The sequence below is a fragment of the Trematomus bernacchii genome, unplaced genomic scaffold, assembly GCF_902827165.1.
Source record: "Trematomus bernacchii unplaced genomic scaffold, fTreBer1.1, whole genome shotgun sequence".
Classification (NCBI taxonomy): domain Eukaryota; kingdom Metazoa; phylum Chordata; class Actinopteri; order Perciformes; family Nototheniidae; genus Trematomus; species Trematomus bernacchii.
Window position 1 is genome coordinate 3,213,199 of NW_022987899.1, and position 18,196 is coordinate 3,231,394.

General features: G+C 41.5%; 1 protein-coding gene across 1 annotated transcript in view; it reads right to left on the reverse strand.

Moving 5' to 3' along the window:
• The window catches only part of zbbx (zinc finger, B-box domain containing), a 48,955-nt gene that overhangs the window by 17,449 nt on the left and 13,310 nt on the right, over positions 1–18,196 (reverse strand). Inside the window, exons 6-10 of the mRNA XM_034114465.1 lie at positions 17,772–17,881; positions 12,017–12,112; positions 5,076–5,315; positions 3,954–4,161; positions 2,743–2,896 (exon numbers count right to left, since the gene is read on the reverse strand). Of these exons, the coding sequence (XP_033970356.1) occupies positions 2,743–2,896; positions 3,954–4,161; positions 5,076–5,315; positions 12,017–12,112; positions 17,772–17,881 (808 nt within the window). The remainder of the gene's footprint in view (positions 1–2,742; positions 2,897–3,953; positions 4,162–5,075; positions 5,316–12,016; positions 12,113–17,771; positions 17,882–18,196) is intronic.

Genomic DNA, 18,196 nt, shown 5'->3' on the forward strand with positions numbered 1-18,196 from the left:
TTCACTCCCCACCCCCACCACCACCCCCCCACAGCGCTCTGCCAGCTCAGGAAATCAGATTGATGCCCTCCTGGTCACCAGCTTGCTTTCTTTAACTTGCAGGCCACCCACAAATCTGATAGAGTTTATGACTCTAATATAGCTTAGCAGTTTTAGCAAATCCTTTAAAACTATTTCCTTATCCACACTGCCTCCTCCACACTCTTTCTTTCATTATTACAGAGGCTTGTTAAAATGCAGCCTCCACTCTTATTCTCTTTCTGCCAGCCAGCCAGCCTCTCTGTCTCTGCATTAAGCTCTGCCACCGTCACCGCTGCAGGCTTATTGCTCTCTAGATTGGCTCTCTAGTCTATTTCACAGTTAAAAAGCTTCTACAGCTGGGGATGTAGAGCGTTCCAGCTCAGGCAGTCAGCAGGCCTAAAACTGCACTCTGTTCTCCTCTCCTCTGGCCTGCTCTCCAGTGGGCTACTCAGCCCGAAAGGAGCCGCTTAAATAAAGGGCTTTAATAATGGGACCTGCCGAAACCAGGCCCTCAGGCAGTCTGCTGCACAATAAGTACTGAGAAGCTGCTTTGTACACCGGTGGCTCGTGTAGGATGACTACAGGGAGGAAAGAGAAGGTGTGTGGATGTATTTATGTCCACAGTAATGGAGGCGGCAACAAGGGTAAGGTGTGTGTGTGTCATTTGAGAAGAAGAGCTTGTTGTGAAAACTGTGTGTGTGCCTGTGTTCATATTTTAAACTGCACTGTAACTTTTATTCATGTATTTTTTCTTTTAATGTTTATTTTATTATCTTTGCTTTTTAATGACTGTTTTTCCATATCTGTGGCCCCCCTCGGTCGATTTTGATGATTGACATCTCTTGTTAACCGTTAGAGCCAATAGAATCGAGGGGAAGTTCCTAAAATCCATCTAAACATTACCCATTGGTGAATGAGTGATGCGTAGCCAGAATGTCATACACTCTCTGGTAGCAGCTAATATGAAAACTCCGTTATTGACATAAATAAGAAGATGGATTATCAGTAATAATTTCAAAGTGACACAGACACATTGTATTAACCTTCAGCAGCGTTGTTATTGTTTTAATGCCATTGAACACAACTTTTTATCAGAAACAGCAAAAGGTAAGACATATTTTCCGTTTATGCTCCGTAAAGCTACGTTGTGTGATGTCTGGGTTTGCTTCCCCTGCCGCGAGTTCTGATCGCTCAGTGATGATACTTATACGTCTGGAATCTGTGGAATCTCAGCTTGCTAGTTGATATCTTGTTTCAGTAGATTCGATAAGTAATAAGGATATTGTACCGTGAGTTCTGTGCTAAGTGCGTTAGCAATTTTCCGCTCAGGGCTAATTCAGACCCTTGTGTTTCGTTTAGCTAAAAATGGTTAATATTGTCTGATAGCTGAGTTCCTTCCCGTTAAGTGGGTATGACACATTCATAGTTTGTTAAATGTTAAGAAGCCCTCAGACGCTGTTTCTTGCAAGATGTTGCGTTTTGCCCCTGGTACCATTTTTGTAAAGCACTTTTACAATTTCCTTGTGTTGAAAGGTGCTATATAAATAAACTTGCCTTGCCTTGTGTTCCCAACTGTACAAGTAACAGTGAATCAACAAGTTGTCACCAAATGACCGCTGTATGTGTCTGTGTCTGTTCAAGTGTTAGCATGTCAACAATAGTTTGATGTTCATTGGCACGCAGACATGATTGCAAAAAAACGTCAGTTTGTGGAGTGGTTCATCGCTGTGAACGCAGTCCGCACCAACACATAGGAAGCGTAGTATTTACGAGTCACAAGAACGTGGAAGTCTTCAAAATCTTAAGCGAAAGAATGAAGCAGAAGTGTTGAACAGTGTCGTGTAAAGTAAAAATGCTCCGTCAACTATACATAAAAGTCAGAGCCACCTGTCATACTGCAGAAAGTCTCTCGTTATATGTGTTATAATGTTTTTTGCCGCACGTTGTCTGATTATATAATCATATGAGTATGTTGATATGCTCTCCACATTAACAGCAGCATGAAAATAACCTGATTGCATGAAAATGACCAATTGTTGAACAGCATTTCCGTGCACATGACTTGTGTTTAAAGTTCATATTCCGTTTGAGTGTTGCCCATGGATGTATAATAAGAACTGGATACAGCGTCGGAGGCGGGGTCTCGTTCTTTCCTATGAGAGCTGCTCATTGGCGCATGAGGACAAAATGGCCCAACTTTTGAGAGAGCGAAACGTCACAGATTACCCGTCATGCCTGGCTGTCAGAGCAGAAGTACCCTTATGTGCGCTCATAGAGCATGCGCAGTTGAGTTGTCCCTTAAGCCCCGCCCCCGAGCTCCCACTCGTTCATAACGCAGAGGAAAATAACTCTCAGAATAACGTTATTAGCACATTTTACAACTTGAGGACAGAATGTTTTTAATAAGAGCTATACAAATGTTCATACTGGGTAGTTTATTTAGTTTAAAAAAAATTATCCAACGATTTACAGACGTCTCTTTCCCAATATTAGTCAATGGGAAAAAGTGTTTCCAGACCCAGCGACTGATACGGAAGTGTAGTACCGCCATTTGGCCAGAGAAGCGGACTATTAGGTATGAATGCGTCCTTACTGTGTCTATGTATCTGACACACCAAGCCCATTCTTGTATATGTAAACCTACTTAAACCTGTTTCTGATTCTGATAACAGAAGATGCAAGCTTTAGAAAATATATATGTATGTGCATTGTTGTGTGTACCTGCGGTGCTTCTTGAGAAGGAGTCTGTCAATGTAGGTAAGGCTGTTTTCTGTGAACTCCACCCTGACAGGTACACTTCCTTCTCCTCTTCCTCCTCCTCCAGCTCCTCTGACTGGAGCGAGGTCAGCCTGGGTCGCCATAGCTGACACAGATACTGGAGAAATATGGGGAACAGGAGAGCACACAAAAATAAAGTAAGAGGCAAACACAGCTTAAAGGTGAAGAAGTCAGACACAGGAAGGGAAAAAGGAGCGGGAAAACTTAATTCGTCAGCTCCTTCTTCAACACCTTCCTCAAAACATCTCCCCTCATGAAGTGAGAAAACACCTTGTCACCACGCCGAGTGCCAAAACACAAACAGACAGCAGAGAGAACCCCCTGGGAATAAGAAGAAGATGTACACAACACGAGAGGGACATAGTCAGCGAGTGAACGGAAAAGGAAAGATGTAGGTAAGAAAGAGAACTGTTATGATTGTACTGCAGACACTTTGGCAGTCCACAGCGACGGCTTTAAATTGGACCTGGGTGCCACTGGCCTGACAGAAATAATTAGGGCTGGAGGGGCTAGCAGCAATTTACAGAGCAGAGCGAAGGCAGAGTGTGTCCAAGCAGTAAAGCAGAGAAAATTGGAGTCCTAATAAAAAGCACAAACACTGAGACACATACACACAGAACCTGGAATAATGGCTCCACTAATACACACACACATACATGAACCAAGACACACTGACGCTGCACATGCGCATAAAAATTGCCTGACGCAGTGGTGCTTGTACACACAGCCGAGGCGATTAGTGCTGTGGTGTGGAGTAGGGCCACCCCTAACCCTCCTCTCATTATCTCAATATGCAACAGCCATGGATTACCCTCCTACTGCAGAGGTAAGCACTTTCTGTAAGGTCTTAACAGATCAGAGCACAGACAGCGAGAGAGGGAGGAGGAGCTCAGGAGGATGTAGCAATAAAAAGGTGAAATACCATTTAAAAACATTTACTAAAGTATTAATGTGGATATACACGCCATCTTAAGGTACCTGCACTTCACTTTGGGTGATGTAAGCTGCAGGCATGTTTTTGGCCCTTTTAATGTAAGACCGGTGAACAGGCAAACTATTTTTCTAGGCCTTGTTTACACACACTATCTACTCTTAGCATTAGATACAACACTTTTGAATGATAAATATCCCACTACAACATGTATTCAGTTCACCTGGTCGGATGGGGATCCACATTGCCTCCTCAGTCGTGGTTTCTGCTGCTTCATCACCTCTCCATTGTCTGAGAGCTTCCTGAAAAGATCTGGTAGACTCCTCCTCATTGTACTCTCCTGTCAGAAGAGAGGTGGGAAATCCTTCCCCATCCTCCCTGTCTTCAATCATTTCCACCCTTTTCTCCTCTCCTTGATCAACAGCCAAAATCTGTGACACACGAACAGAACGTCTTCAAAATATGATATAAGACAAAGAAGCTTATTTTGAACACTTGTTACACTAATCTTGTTTTCTGATATACTTACAGAAACATTTAATTGCCAGTGTACTTTTCCTTTCCATTACTAAATATGAATGTGTTGATGAGTGAAGATTTATTGGTGGTCCATTCAAACCCGTAGAAAACCAACACATCACAATAATATCACAGTGCCAATTGGTCACCTGTTATATAACCTGAAGAATATTTCTGATATATTCTGTAGACCAATCTTCTCACTACCTTCTGATCCCAGCTGTTGGGAAATGACTGCTGTGTGAGTAAGGTCAACTGAGCTCCGTGGTGTTAAAGTCTGAAATGTCACTCTTACTGTTCCTGCCAGTCCAAGTCTGTTTGGGGGGGGGGGGGGGGGGGGGGGGCATTTATACAAAAAATATGCTTGCAGTCCACCAGCCTGCCTGTAGATACAGCCTGTAGATACGTCGTCAATTAGGGTTTCTTTGAAAGCTTTCATTTCACTCGCAACTCAGGCTACAGAGATAAAACTCACTCGGTGCAAAGGCTTGTGTCACATGTTTCTCCTGTATTATCACAGCGAGTGAAATTTCATTCATGGGTCAATAACCATTTGGAAAACACATCTGTTTTTGTCGAATAATTTATGGAAGAACGGCATAATTTATAGATTGTATTACATATATTATTATTATTATTATTATTATTATTATTATTATTATTATTATTATTATTATTATGTGTGAAAAGCTTAGTGTTAGAATTGAAAAAATAAATGGGCTTGAAAATGATCATAATATGTCCTGATTAACTCAGCCATCACTCACGGATTCACCGTAGTGTACAGTTTATGACTAAATAGATAACATTATAGAATACCCCCTACCTGGCTATGTTCAGGAGGAAATTGCATATATTGTGCCCCAGCATCTGGTCCTTTTTCTGGGATCTGATCTCCGTTTCTTGTGAATGAATTGGATGAATACGTTTGATTGGGAGCTGATTTGGAATTGGGACTCGGATTGGCATTAGGATTTGCGCTGGTACTGGGAGCGGGGCCAGGGGTAATCTTGTTCTGGAAGCGGCGGACAACTTCTCGAGCGCTCACATGGGTCTGTAAGTCCGTCTGTAAAACAAAGACATGAGATACAATCAACTTTGTTATTACTGAACAAAATGGCAGCTGCTTGCTCTTTATTGTTAATTTAAACAATAAAATAATGGCAGGGAAATTGAATGAATCAGAAGCAAGTGAAAAGATTCTAAAAACAAATTAGCATACAAAGCAAGAGATAATGCCGCATGACACATAGCTGAAAGGCAAGAGATAATCCTGCATGAATTGAGAAATTTGGCAGTCATTTTTCAAAGCTGTGTAAAAATAGCAACTACAAAGCATCAAAATCGTCCAACAAGGAATCAATTAGGCATAACTTTTCCGGATTTGATCATATAATTAAGTATAATTATTACCAAGCAAGTTCCAATTCATTTTCACTAATGACATGCAGGCAGGGAGATACAGCCACTATAGACAGCTGCCATGAACCCCATTTAGAGGGTCCAACCTAATCATTTAAAGTGCTCGTGCCTACATCACTAGCATAACCTTGAAAATCACAATGAACTCAATCTAAAGAGTTAATGCATGCCTCTTTATTGTATGCAAATGTAACCAAGAAGAGAGTTTGTGCAGAAAGACAGTGGTGATGTAATCAGATGGTACCACGCTTCATGCCTTTACACTACATCCATGACACACTGCAACACATACAAATCTTTACTTCCTCCAAGAAAAAATAAATAATTTACATAAAATGTTATCAGATATTTCCATACATAGAGAAAATGGGACCCACACTGCATGAGTGCTGATTGATTTTCTCTATTCCACGGGCTGAATTAATTATTCTGTTCCATTAATCACCACGGACTCGTAGGGCTGCGGAGGTTAACACGTCTGCAGTCTGTTATCCTGTCCTTGAGGAACTGAGACACGGAGAACTTGAGAAAAGACAAGACGCACAATTCGGGCGGTGCTAGAAAGCTCCAGTGCGGTATAATTTTGCTCATTTTATGATACATTTTTATTGCTGACCCTGTAGCACCTTCACAGAGATTCACATTATCTGCCAAAATGTAGTCCTATTCTGCAGGACACAAGCAACCTTTTTAGCCTGGGGAAAAGTTATACGATCATTTCATCCAAGAAACACAATAAAACGAGTCTTGTGAGCCCCTTCTGTCCAAGGACCTTCGAGGTGTCCTTGTTAGTTTCACTCCAAAGAAGGCCTCTTGCAGCATAACATCACTTTTCACAAGACATTTACATTACCTGGTTGCTATCTTTTTAGTGTTGGATTCCGCATCTAGTCTTGATCATGAGCACACTGTTATGATGGCACTATGGTTAATATATTTTACAAGCTTAATCTAGAAAATAGGGCTGCTTAAATTGAATCTCAATCACAATATTGTATAGCAGTATAATCTCACATATTAAAGGAAACCTATCATGCTATATTTAAATGATATATTGTAGGGCCATACCTATATAAGGTATATTTATACGTTTCTGTTTTCAAAATACCAAACAGATCATGCATTTTAGCCATGCCTCATTTCGCTCTATGTGCTGTTTGCTGTCTACGGGGCTGATTCTGTGAGCTGCAGCTCACCACGCCCCCCTGCAGGAGAGGGGAGCCGCTCTGATCAGCTGCTGGGCTGTCAGAAGAGGGGGAGAAAAAGAGATCTCCATCCTCCGTGTTTTATTATATAGAGTCGTTATTCATTTGTTTTAAAGCTCAATAAATAACAAAGAAGACCTTTGACCGGCACTTTGCTAATTTTGTCCGGAAGATTTCAACTTTAACGGACATCTTGACCGGCGAAAGAAACTGAAACTGAAACTCTGCCGCACGGTCCCCTCGTTCCTTGGAAGAGGCGGAGAGGTGGGTGTTTGTCATCTGCTGGTGGACTAACCGGAGAGAATTACAGTGCTTGCCTCGACGGGGAGGGATTGCATTGAATTAAAGCAGCGGGAGCAAACGCTTGCCTCGGGGAGGGAGAAAGAAAGCCACAGCGGAGAATAAACAGAAGGGTAACCATGGTAACCAAGTCTTCTTCGCTGCTTTTGTGGCAGACTACAGCGCCACTTACAGGCCTGGCATATGTACTACAGCGTCTCCAGCGCTTTCGAGCGGCAATGGCCGGCCGTGGCCCAACCCCACATTCCCCTGATAGGTGGAGAGTTGGCCCAATAGCCGTAGCGCCACCGTCCTGACGTCAGGACAGTGTTCAAATCTGGATCAGTTTTTATCAGATCCGTTGCAGCCCCTTTTTTAGAGATTTGGGTATGGAGGAAAATAGAGAGGGTTATGTTTTCTGACACTTGGTGAGTTCCCTGGAACACCGGGGACACATATTCATGTATAAAAGACGTACAAAAGTGCATTTTGCATGATAGGTCGCCTTTAAGTAAAAAGCTAACGCTAGGCTATATCTACTACATCATGGTCGCATGGCTGCGTATCACCACTGCTAAGATAAAAGCTGACTCTTGTCGGTGTGATGATGTTTAGTAGTGACTTTTAGTGTATTGTTAGCAACCACCGTTTTCGACAAGACAAGGGAACCAGAAGTTGTTAAATGTCAACTTATTTCCAGGCTTATGGCTGCTCCACTTTAAAATTATTATAACAGAATATTTGAAAAATACCAGTCTGCATGAAGTGTTGTGGAACTGCAGAGATACCCGCCCTACAAATTGTATTCGAAAGAATTAACAAAACACATTTGTTTTGGATCCTCTGAAACGTTTCAATTATAATCGCAATTCCCATATAAGTCAAAAATAATGGCCTTTTTTTTTTTTTTGCAAATCGTGCAATCAGTACTTCCATAAAAAAGACTTGTTCTTGGTCTAAAAAATCTCTGGTGTTATCGTTGATGAAAGCAGAGTGCGGTTCATTCCGTGACACTCTATCCATGTGTTGAATTAGTTCATTCGGTATCTCCTAGGAGGGAACTTGCCCATGGCCATGACCATCAAATCTTTAAGTATCTAATATTTTTCTGCAAACAATCCCTCCAGCCTGGGGACACCACTTTCTTAACACGCTTTCATGATCGCAAGAGGATATTAAACAGTGTAACTGCAGAAGGCATCGTTCTTGCCGTTTCTCTCAGTCTTTATGCTCACTAGCGAACTGCGCTCACAGCTGCACACATTTCTTAGAGATAGTTGGCCAACATAATTTGGTATGATATTGGGGACAGAATCTCTTCTGAGTGTTTGGATAAACTTAATTTGAATTATTTATTACAGACATCAGAGTGGATATGCAGTGCATCATCACACATCTGAGGCTAGCATAATCATCCAAATGAGCAAAGAAATCTCTAATCCCTGCAGTTACATTAGATTAACTTTGAATTTTGAAAAGAAGATGTGCCTTTCGGAGAATCTAGGGTTCAAGCCATCTCATTGTCCCTACTTTAACAGCTGCAGGACACAGGATGAGAGTGATGCAGGGCAGCCTTTGTGCTTCTCATGTCATCAGGGTGGTCAGAGAGAGGGAATAATAGATAGATATGTTTATGTTAAGAGACAATAAGTAAACACATGTTATACAATACTATTACAAAATCACCTAAAATCTGAATTTGACACAGCATACGTGTGTGTGTGCGTGTGCGTGTGCGTGTGTGTGTGTGTGTGTGTGTGTGTGTGTGTTCACAGCTGAAATTAATATGCTTTTTTGTCTCTCTCCTTCCCTCATTCTTTCCGAGGCAAATGAAACAGGATTAGCAGAGGAGAGAGAGATGCCTGCATCAGCTGCATGTGTATAATCCCCGGTCTTTATGTCCTGCCAAAATACACGGTGTTTGCATGTGTGACTGAAAACCAGAGTGTGTATGTGTTGTGTTGAGTAAGCCTCAACCTATGCCTCGATCTCGATTGGCTGGAGCGAGGAGAGGAACAGAGAATAAGAGATACAAAGAGTTGTCCTGTCGTTGCACAGCTGTGTATGACTTTGTTCCACCATTGTTGATATCCGGTAACATACTACCTTCAGGGAGGACATAAACACTGAACAAAGAACAATTTAAGCTACAGAACTTTCTCCAACTGAACAAACAAAAAACTGAGATCATTGTTTTTGGAGCAAAGAAGGACCGATTAAAAGTAATCGCAGAGCTTTAGTCGGCAGACTACAAAACCACTAATAAAGCCAGAAATCTAGGTGGACTCAGACCTGAATTCCAACAGCCACATTACAACAGTCATTAGGTCTGCATACTATCACCTGAAGAATATATCGAGGATTAAAAAACGAATGTTACAACAGGACTTAGAAAAGCTTGTCCATGCTTTTATTTTCAGTGGACTCGACTACTGCAATAGTGTCTTCACAGGGCTGACAACAAAATCCATCAGAAAGCTGCAGCTGATTCAGAACGCTGCTGCACGTGTCCTCACTAACACTAAAAGAGTGGATCACATCAGTCCGGTTCTGAAATCTTTACATTGGCTTCCAGTCGGCCAAAGAATTGATTTTAAAGTACTATTGCTAGTACATAGTACATGCATTACAGTAATCATTAGTATATTGTTGAACTCCTACACAATTACGAGCCATCAAGGTGCCTCAGGTCTTCTGGGACGGGTCTGCTATCGGTTCCGAGAGTAACAACCAAACATGGAGAGGCAGCATTTAGCTGTTATGCCCCGACACTCTGGAACAAACTACCCAAATCATGCACGTCCGCAGAAACGCTTACCATTTTTAAATCGAGACTAAAAACATATCTCTTTGCCGCTGCTTTTAATTGAGCTGCTCATATTCGAACTACAGTATGCCTTTTAAACATGTATTGTATACCTGTGGTGTTTATTTTTATTATTTTATTATCTTTGCTTTGTAATGCCTGTTGTAAAATGCCATTATATAATGTGTTTTTACTGTATTTATTCATAAAAAGTCTTTTAATTTGTTTTGTAAAGCACTTTGAATTGTCGCGTACAGAAAAGTGCTATATAAATAAACTTGCCTTGTCTTGCCTTGCCTTGCCTTGCCTTGCCTTGCCTTGCCTTGCCTTGCCTTGCCTTGCCTTGCCTTGCCTTGCCTTGCCTTGCCTTACACTGCACGGAGGTTAATAGTGTGCTGTTCTGTGCATTATCATACAAAAAGCTTCTACACATATAAATGTATAGGTGTATATACATTCCTGCAAACATGTACAGATCATCCGATGTTTATTTATAAAGCCTTTTCAATGCATTCTCGCCAAAGCCCACCCCATCATGGCAAAGTCAATCGCTTTGATAGTACTGCTAGATGAAAATAATAGCACCCAAGAAAACAATAATATGAAGAGAAGCCGGCAATATCACACAAATCCTATGAGGGGGGAAAACAGTGCAGCAAGCAGGAAAGAGGAAGACGCACAAAAGCCAAGAGAACTGAGTAGTCAGTAGCCATTGACAAACACTGTAAAAGAATATGAAAACAGAAAAGCAAACAGTACATGACTCTTACTCTTATTTCGCATCAGTAACAGAAGTGAAAATGGGAAGACTTTTTCGAAAAGGTGCATGTAAAGTCACCTGCATGACCACAGCCAATCAGTTTAGCTCAGTTAATAATGGAGACCGTAACGGTGTTGCAATCAAAAGGGTCACCACGGTTACATGCAGCTGTGGACCTCAGGTTGGCAATACCACAATGCTTCAAAAACTCCCATTCTCATTGAGGAGCAGGGGCTTAAAGAGGTCCTATTATGACTTTGATGTAGTGTGTTATATTTTGTGCATGTAAATGGTCTGCAGAGGCTAAAATCCCAAAGTTATCTCCAGAGGGAGTTTCTCTCCGACACACTCCCCCCCCCCCCTGCCTGAAATGCCTCTATTGGACCCCTTTGTTTATTTCAGGAACATAATGACATCACTACATTACACTTGCGCTTCAATTGGCTAGCGCTCCAACACATTGTACGTTGATAGGCTAAGGGGCGGGACATCTCTAAGTGGTTGACCAATCACAACAGAGCCGGCCAGCCAACCAATCAGAGCAGACTGGGCTCTGGTTTCAGACAGAGGGTGAAAAGAGGGGCTGCAGCACAGGCAGTATGAGAAAAATAAAGAGCTTTTTGAACATTAAAGCATGGAGACACAAAATATAACCTGAAAATGAGCAAAGCTTATTTATGGCAAATAAGAAATTGTAAATTATTCCTACCTTAAGTGACAGACACAAATACTGCTGTGTAAACTGAGCACTTAAAAAGGAGCAATGTCTTCTTAACATCCTTTATGCAATATGCTGTGAAGGATTTTTTATTTAATTTATCAATAAGTTCATTTTAAAAATCAATACAATTAAGTGGGTTACATCAGCTCGGCATAATGTATCTTATGAGTTTTTTTTTGCTACCCCTTATAAAAATGCTTTCCATACAAATTCTGCTTAATAGGACATTGCATAATAAGTACAACGTGTGTGTGTGTGTGTGTGTGTGTGTGTGTGTGTGTGTGTGTGTGTGTGTGTGTGTGTGTGTGTGTGTGTGTGTGTGTGTGTGTGTGTGTGTGTGTCATACAAAACAGTGGTGAGATTGGGTGCAGAAGCATGTAAGGGTGAAAGGAGACTTTTAGATATTGTCGTCAGGGATACAAAATAAAATGCAGAAAAAAGAATGAATGAAGCAGAAGCAGAATGGGATCATGGGATATTATTGGAAGTATGTATCTGTGAAAGAGAAACAGAGACAGAGAGACAGTCACAGAGCGGAGAGCATGCAGAGTGATGCTCGCGGGACCACGCTCACCTGAATGGGGATCATCCTGTGGAGCTTCAGTGCCCCCTTCTGGTGGAACCTGGTAAAACAGCCAATGCAGTAGTCCTCTGCGCATTCGGCACACATCTACAACACAGAGAGACAGTGAAGTCAGGGAACATGTGAGGGAGAGCGATGTGACGATGTTTTTTTGTCTCAGAGAAGCATCATGTGACTCAGATGTGTGTATCTCATGACTAGGAGAAGCTTTAAAAAAAAATTGAAGCTGATGCTGCAACTGGATTCAATGTCTCTTCCTTTTACTAGTGGCAAAGCAAGCAATTGTTTAATATGTCCAATGATGTTCTTATTAACAGTCCATGGCTCCAGCAGCACAGGGTCTCTGCCTCTCCTCTTGTTTCGTGTGCAGAGAGTCTCTCCCTCGCTGCAGTCGACACAGCCCTTGAGCTTTATGCAAATGAATGTGCAATGACGTATCAGTATGCATATATGTGTATACTAACTTATAGATACATGTGAGCAAGTGCTAGATACTTCTATTAGAAAAAGAGTTGGCAACACTGCACAGGACAAACTGTGTTTTGTTTTCGACAGCATTGTGCCGTTAATCCAGAGTTAATTTTCAGAGAAAATCCTTCCGTTGATAGACATCATTTCAAAGTGAAAGCGAGGCTTATAGGGAACTGATCTAAACACTGATGCTGTTACACTGTGTAATCAACCTTTACTTAAAAAAATAAGCCAAAAGTTGAATATCTTTCCCTTTCATCTAACCTTAACCTTGCCAAACTTTGACAGGAGGGATGCATATTGAAATGGATTTCTGGCAAGATGCTGCAATGTGTGTGTTAGTGTGTATTCGAGAGATGGAGTGAGCGTGTTAACATTTATGCAAAAGCGTGTGTGTGTGTGTGTGTGTGTGTGTGTGTGTGTGTGTGTGTGTGTGTGTGTGTGTGTGTGTGTGAGTGAATGCATCTTAAGGGAGGTCATTATCATTTCTATCTGTGAGAATCCGCTCTTATTAGTGGGGGAAAAGTCCTTGCATCAGCAGGTTGGGGAGATGTAGGCCCAGACCTGGACGGAGCACACGGGCGAGGCCGGGAGGAGACGGCGAATAAGAGGCGAGGATATGTGGAAGAGAGGAGGGAGGCAGGGGGGGGAGAAAAGGTATCTTACATTTCCAAAATAATAAATAGTAAAGAAGTAGATCTCATTTGTTTTTAGTTCTTCATTTGACATGCAGGTTTATTTATCGTTATAGCCGTCAGTTTCATCATTGATGATCAAGATGCCTTATTATGCTTTTTGGTGTTTTCCCTTTCCTGTAGTGTGTTCTAAGGTTTGATGTGCGTGTAAATGGTCTGCAAAGGCTAACATCCCTGTGTCCCCTCCAGAGGGAGTTTTCTCCCACACACCTGTCTGAAACGCCTCCCTTGTTTACATCCGGAACACAGTGACATCACTATGGAACACTTGCGCTTCTATTGGCTAGCGCTCCAACACATTGTACGTGATAGGCTAAGGGGCGGGACATCTCTAAGCAGTTGACTAATCACAACAGAGCCTTCCAGCTAACCAATGAGAGCAGACTGGGCTCTGGTTTTAGACAGAGGGTGAAAAGAGGTGCCGCTTTATTGAGAAAAATAAAGAGCTTTTTGAACATTAAAGCATGTCACAGTAGAGACACATAATACTATTATGAACCTGAGAATTAGAATAAATGGGTCCTTTAATACCAACTTCAGAAAGTATTTTTTTTTATACAACTTTGTAATTTCTTTCTAATAACTTCCTTCTTCCTTCTCAGTCCCTTCGTTGCTATTCCCTCACCTGTTTATTCACTGACTATTGTACTGGATAATTGAGCTAATTACGAGGCAATACAATAAACAAAACAATTCAATGTTCCATTAAAATTCATCGTGGATCAGCAGAGGTCTTACAGTGCAAATTTCTACCAGCAGATTCACCAATTAATCCTGCGTCTCTCTGTTTGCTCTTTTATCTCACATTCTCCCCCTTTAGTTCTTTATTAAGTATTAATGATCGCTTGTTTTTAACACTGTTTTCAGTCTTTTTCACCCTTTTTATTTCTTTCTCATGCATATTGATGCCGGTGTGTGAGCGTTCCCATGCATGCATGCCTACAGCTGCGACATTGCCCTTTAATGGTCCCCATAAAGCAGGGCCTCATTTCCCCTCTCAGGCCTAGGGATAAATTACAGCCCCTCCCCGGGGACTAGCATCCCGATCAGACATCTCTGCGCTCTGAGCTACACAGGAGGGAAATAAGCTCCTTTCTTTTTTGCCTGGATGACTCTGGAATACAGCACAAGGCTAGTTGTGAAGTGTGTGTCCAGTGTTTGTGTGCACATGTGATTCTGTGCCAGTATGTGCGAGTCATGGTTTCAAAATAAGCCCAGGTGTGTATATGATTGTGTGTTTGTGTGTGCAGTTAAGTGCGGATCCAGACAGAATGGCAGGGACAGAGTCGTAACGCTTTCCATTATTGTCGTCATTATAGGCCACAAGGGCCATCCAAACCATGTGTGTGTGGATTCTGTGGATTTGTGTGTGTGTTTTGCGTGTGTGCCTGCACCAGACTACTTTAAGCGCTGCCATTAAGCCCGTCACTATGGGGCATCAGGGGCATTGGGACCCTTCATTGGACAATTCAGCCCCATCATCATCAAATGCACTATCAAGCAAAATTACCACATTACATTATAACGCAATGTGTGCGGTGTGCACTTAAAATAAGTTATTCCACGACAAAAGGGGTAGAAAAATGGTGGCTGTCAGCTCAATCAGTTCATCCCCTCCCTCTCCTTCATTCCCTTCATGAATCTCTCTTTCTCTCCCTTATCGCTCTCGTTTTCCCTTTCAGAGGCATCAGCTACTCAATCCTAAACTCTTAATCTCCACATATCACTTTAGGATTTTTGAAGTGTAAATGCAATCTCCAAAAGTAAAAAGCTAACGTTAGGCTATAAACAAACTTCATCACAGTCACATGGCTACATATCACCACCGCTAAGCTAAAGGCGCCTAATGTTCGGCATGATGGTGTTTAGTAGTTTATTTAGTCACTTGTTAGTAACCAACGTTTTTCTTGCACAATGACGCACATTCACCAGTGAAGTATTTACTGACATATTTTATGTCAGAGAGCAAAACGTGAAAATCTCTTCAGCTTGTTTAAACCAGACCTTATTTCAGGCTTCTAACCACACGTTCAAAAAAACACTGACGAGGGAACAGGAAGGGGTAAAATGCTAACTCATTTACGGGTTTTAGAACTCCTTCCTGCACCTCTCACTGTACTCGGCTCAGTCTGCCACAGTCCATTATACACACACATAAACACACATATAAACAGTTTTATTTCTCTGTATCTCTTCTCATATATACAGTTGCAGGCCACGGCCCCTCCTCCCGAGCAACAGTGGATGAAGAGCGAGAAAGAATAAACAATGGTGCCCTCAGAGGTGTCGGGTATCGATGGATCCGGCTAAACTGTTATCAGTGCAAACACAAACACACAGATAGACCAACAGATAGGACAGCAGAGGCACGGAGAGGAAAATATTAGATGGATAAACACAATGGCAGGCGTAAAGAGAGAGTGGTAGAAATATAGAAGGAGGGCAGAGGGTACAGTACACCAGAAACAAATTAACAGATAGAAAGATGGGGCATGATGGACAGGTGGATAAAAAGAGAAACCAGAATTGTAGCTCTGTCTGTTGGACTCCTGGGGCCAGATGCTGTGGAGAATCACAACCAAAACTTTGTGTACTCACAAAAATATGAATATATGCCATTTTATGCAGGTATAAAAAGCAGTTTCATTAATGTTAAAGGAGCCCTATTATGCTTTATATGCTGGTTTTCCATTTCCTTTAGTGTGTTTATAGGTTTTTTTTATATAGGTTTTTTTTTGTTTACTACCGAAACATAGTGATGTAACACTCGCGCTTGGCTAGCACTTCAACACATTGCACGTTATAGGCTAAGGGGTGAGACATCTCTAAGCGGTTGACCAATCACAACAGAGTCGGTCAGAGCAGACTGGACTCTGGTTTCAGACAAAGGGTGAAAAGAGGTGCTTTTTGAACATTAAAGCCTGGAAACATGTCACAGTAGAGCAGGGGTGGGGAACCTCCGGCCCCCGGGCCGTATACGGACCGCGAGACCATTTGGTACGGCCCTCGAGGTAATTTATAAACACACGCAAAAAAGAAAAAATTTAAAGAAATCTTGACCGCAAAAAAATTAAACAAGCAAGTGCCTGTTTTTCCTGGCCAAGGTCAGGGTCCTTGAACACAACACGAGCCTAACGTGTCATCACGTGGTATATGTCTCGTCTGACAGGGGTGTAGTTCTGACGGAGAGCACCAGAACGCCGCTCCGGCACTTCAGAAATTGCAGTACCCATAAGGAGCCGTACACATGCCGCAGTTTTTGCGTGGCTGTGTCTTTAGTTGAAAGCCCAGTGGCGATCTGTTCATCTGTCATACTGTCAATAACTTTGTTGTTATTAGCATCTGGTTAGCTAGCTATGCTAACGAATATAAGAAGCTTCTACAACCAGTGAGGTGAAGGCACATCTTTATATGATCATTATAGTTATAAAAAAATAAGAGAATAAAGTAAACAGGTATAAAATACTATATGACAGTAAAAAAAAGTTGTTATTAATAAACAAGAATAAAGTTTGAAAGGGGAGTGATTTGTAAAATATCCATAAATAAAAATAAAAATCTGCTTCCAGTTCTGTTTCATATGGGTGTTGAGAGATGTATCCATAGATCTCTTAATGTTGCTCTCAAAGTGCACCAGATTAATGCTTTTAACTTCAACATTTAAAAAAAATAGAGGAGGTTAGGCCCCCCACCACTTAAATCATGTTCACGTGGATAGGACACTAAATACATTTGCACACATCTTGTGTCCATATCTTTCTGTTTTGGTGGTCATGCCACAACCGTGCACGTGCATGCATGCGCGAGTCATGGTAAGATATCTGGATTAAGAGGTTGCTTCTTCTTTGCACAGCATGAAAGAAAGGCCAAATGAATGGGCTGTGATTTTAGTATTTTTAAGCAGAGGTCAATAATTTGTACGGCCCTCGGAGGATGTTGAAAAAATTGAAATGGCCCTTGAGAGTAAAAAGGTTCCCCACCCCTGCAGTAGAGGAACGAAATACTAATAAGAACCTGGAAATGAGCAGAATATTTCCTCGTTAGTTGTTGTAGAACTCGGCCCTCATGCCCGAGCCTCATTTCCAGACAGAAAGCTATCCATAAATTGATCTAGAAACGCCATTTAACATATGTTCTCATATGGATATGTGTGCCCGTTCCAAAACTAATTAAATGTGTCATTAACACGAACGGCAAAGAGGTCAATAGCACCTGAACAGCTCTGTCATTTAACAATCATTAACAGGAAAGAAAATGGCTTGAATGTAAACGAATGTTAATATGCATTACTCGTAAATTGCTCTGTAGATTGCAAGAATAGAACCACAATCAGTGAAGGAAACTGCACAAAGCATGTTTTCTATAAGGATTTCTCCACATTCTTCCAACACATTTTTCTTTTATATATATTTTTTGTATATTTGTATAATTTATACATCTGGTGTGTGGTGCTTCTGTTTTTTGGTCAGATGAAAAGCTTGCTAGGGAATGTTGTGTTATTCAAAGAATACAAATTGGACAGTGGAGACACAAACATTTTAGAGTGAGGGTGTCTTCTGTATGTCTTTCTGTGTGCTTACTATTCCTGCAGTCTTGACTTCACATTGTCCACAGTGTGTTCCCCTCAGTCGGCTTTTTCTCGTCGTCCGAAGACCAATGGTGGAGGGTAAAGGTGGTGGCTGAGGAGGGGCTAAACACAGCAAATACGCTTTTTAAATCTCAATGTAATATTATCTAAAAGAAAAATCTGTGTATTTCTGTATGTACAGGAACATATCATGCTTGTGTTTTTTCTGCCAAAAATTGACCTGCTTATACAACCAGTTGGAATTTCAGCCACTTTATATCGAAAATAACAAAAACAGACCTTTTGAAAGTTGCATTTACTGCCGCTGTAATAGTAGCTTTTATGAAACATTCTGATTCAAGGTGCAATTTTGTGCCTCAGGCTTGTTTGAAGCATTAATAATTCTGCCAAGGCTAGTTAGTGGTTAAAGAGCTCCAT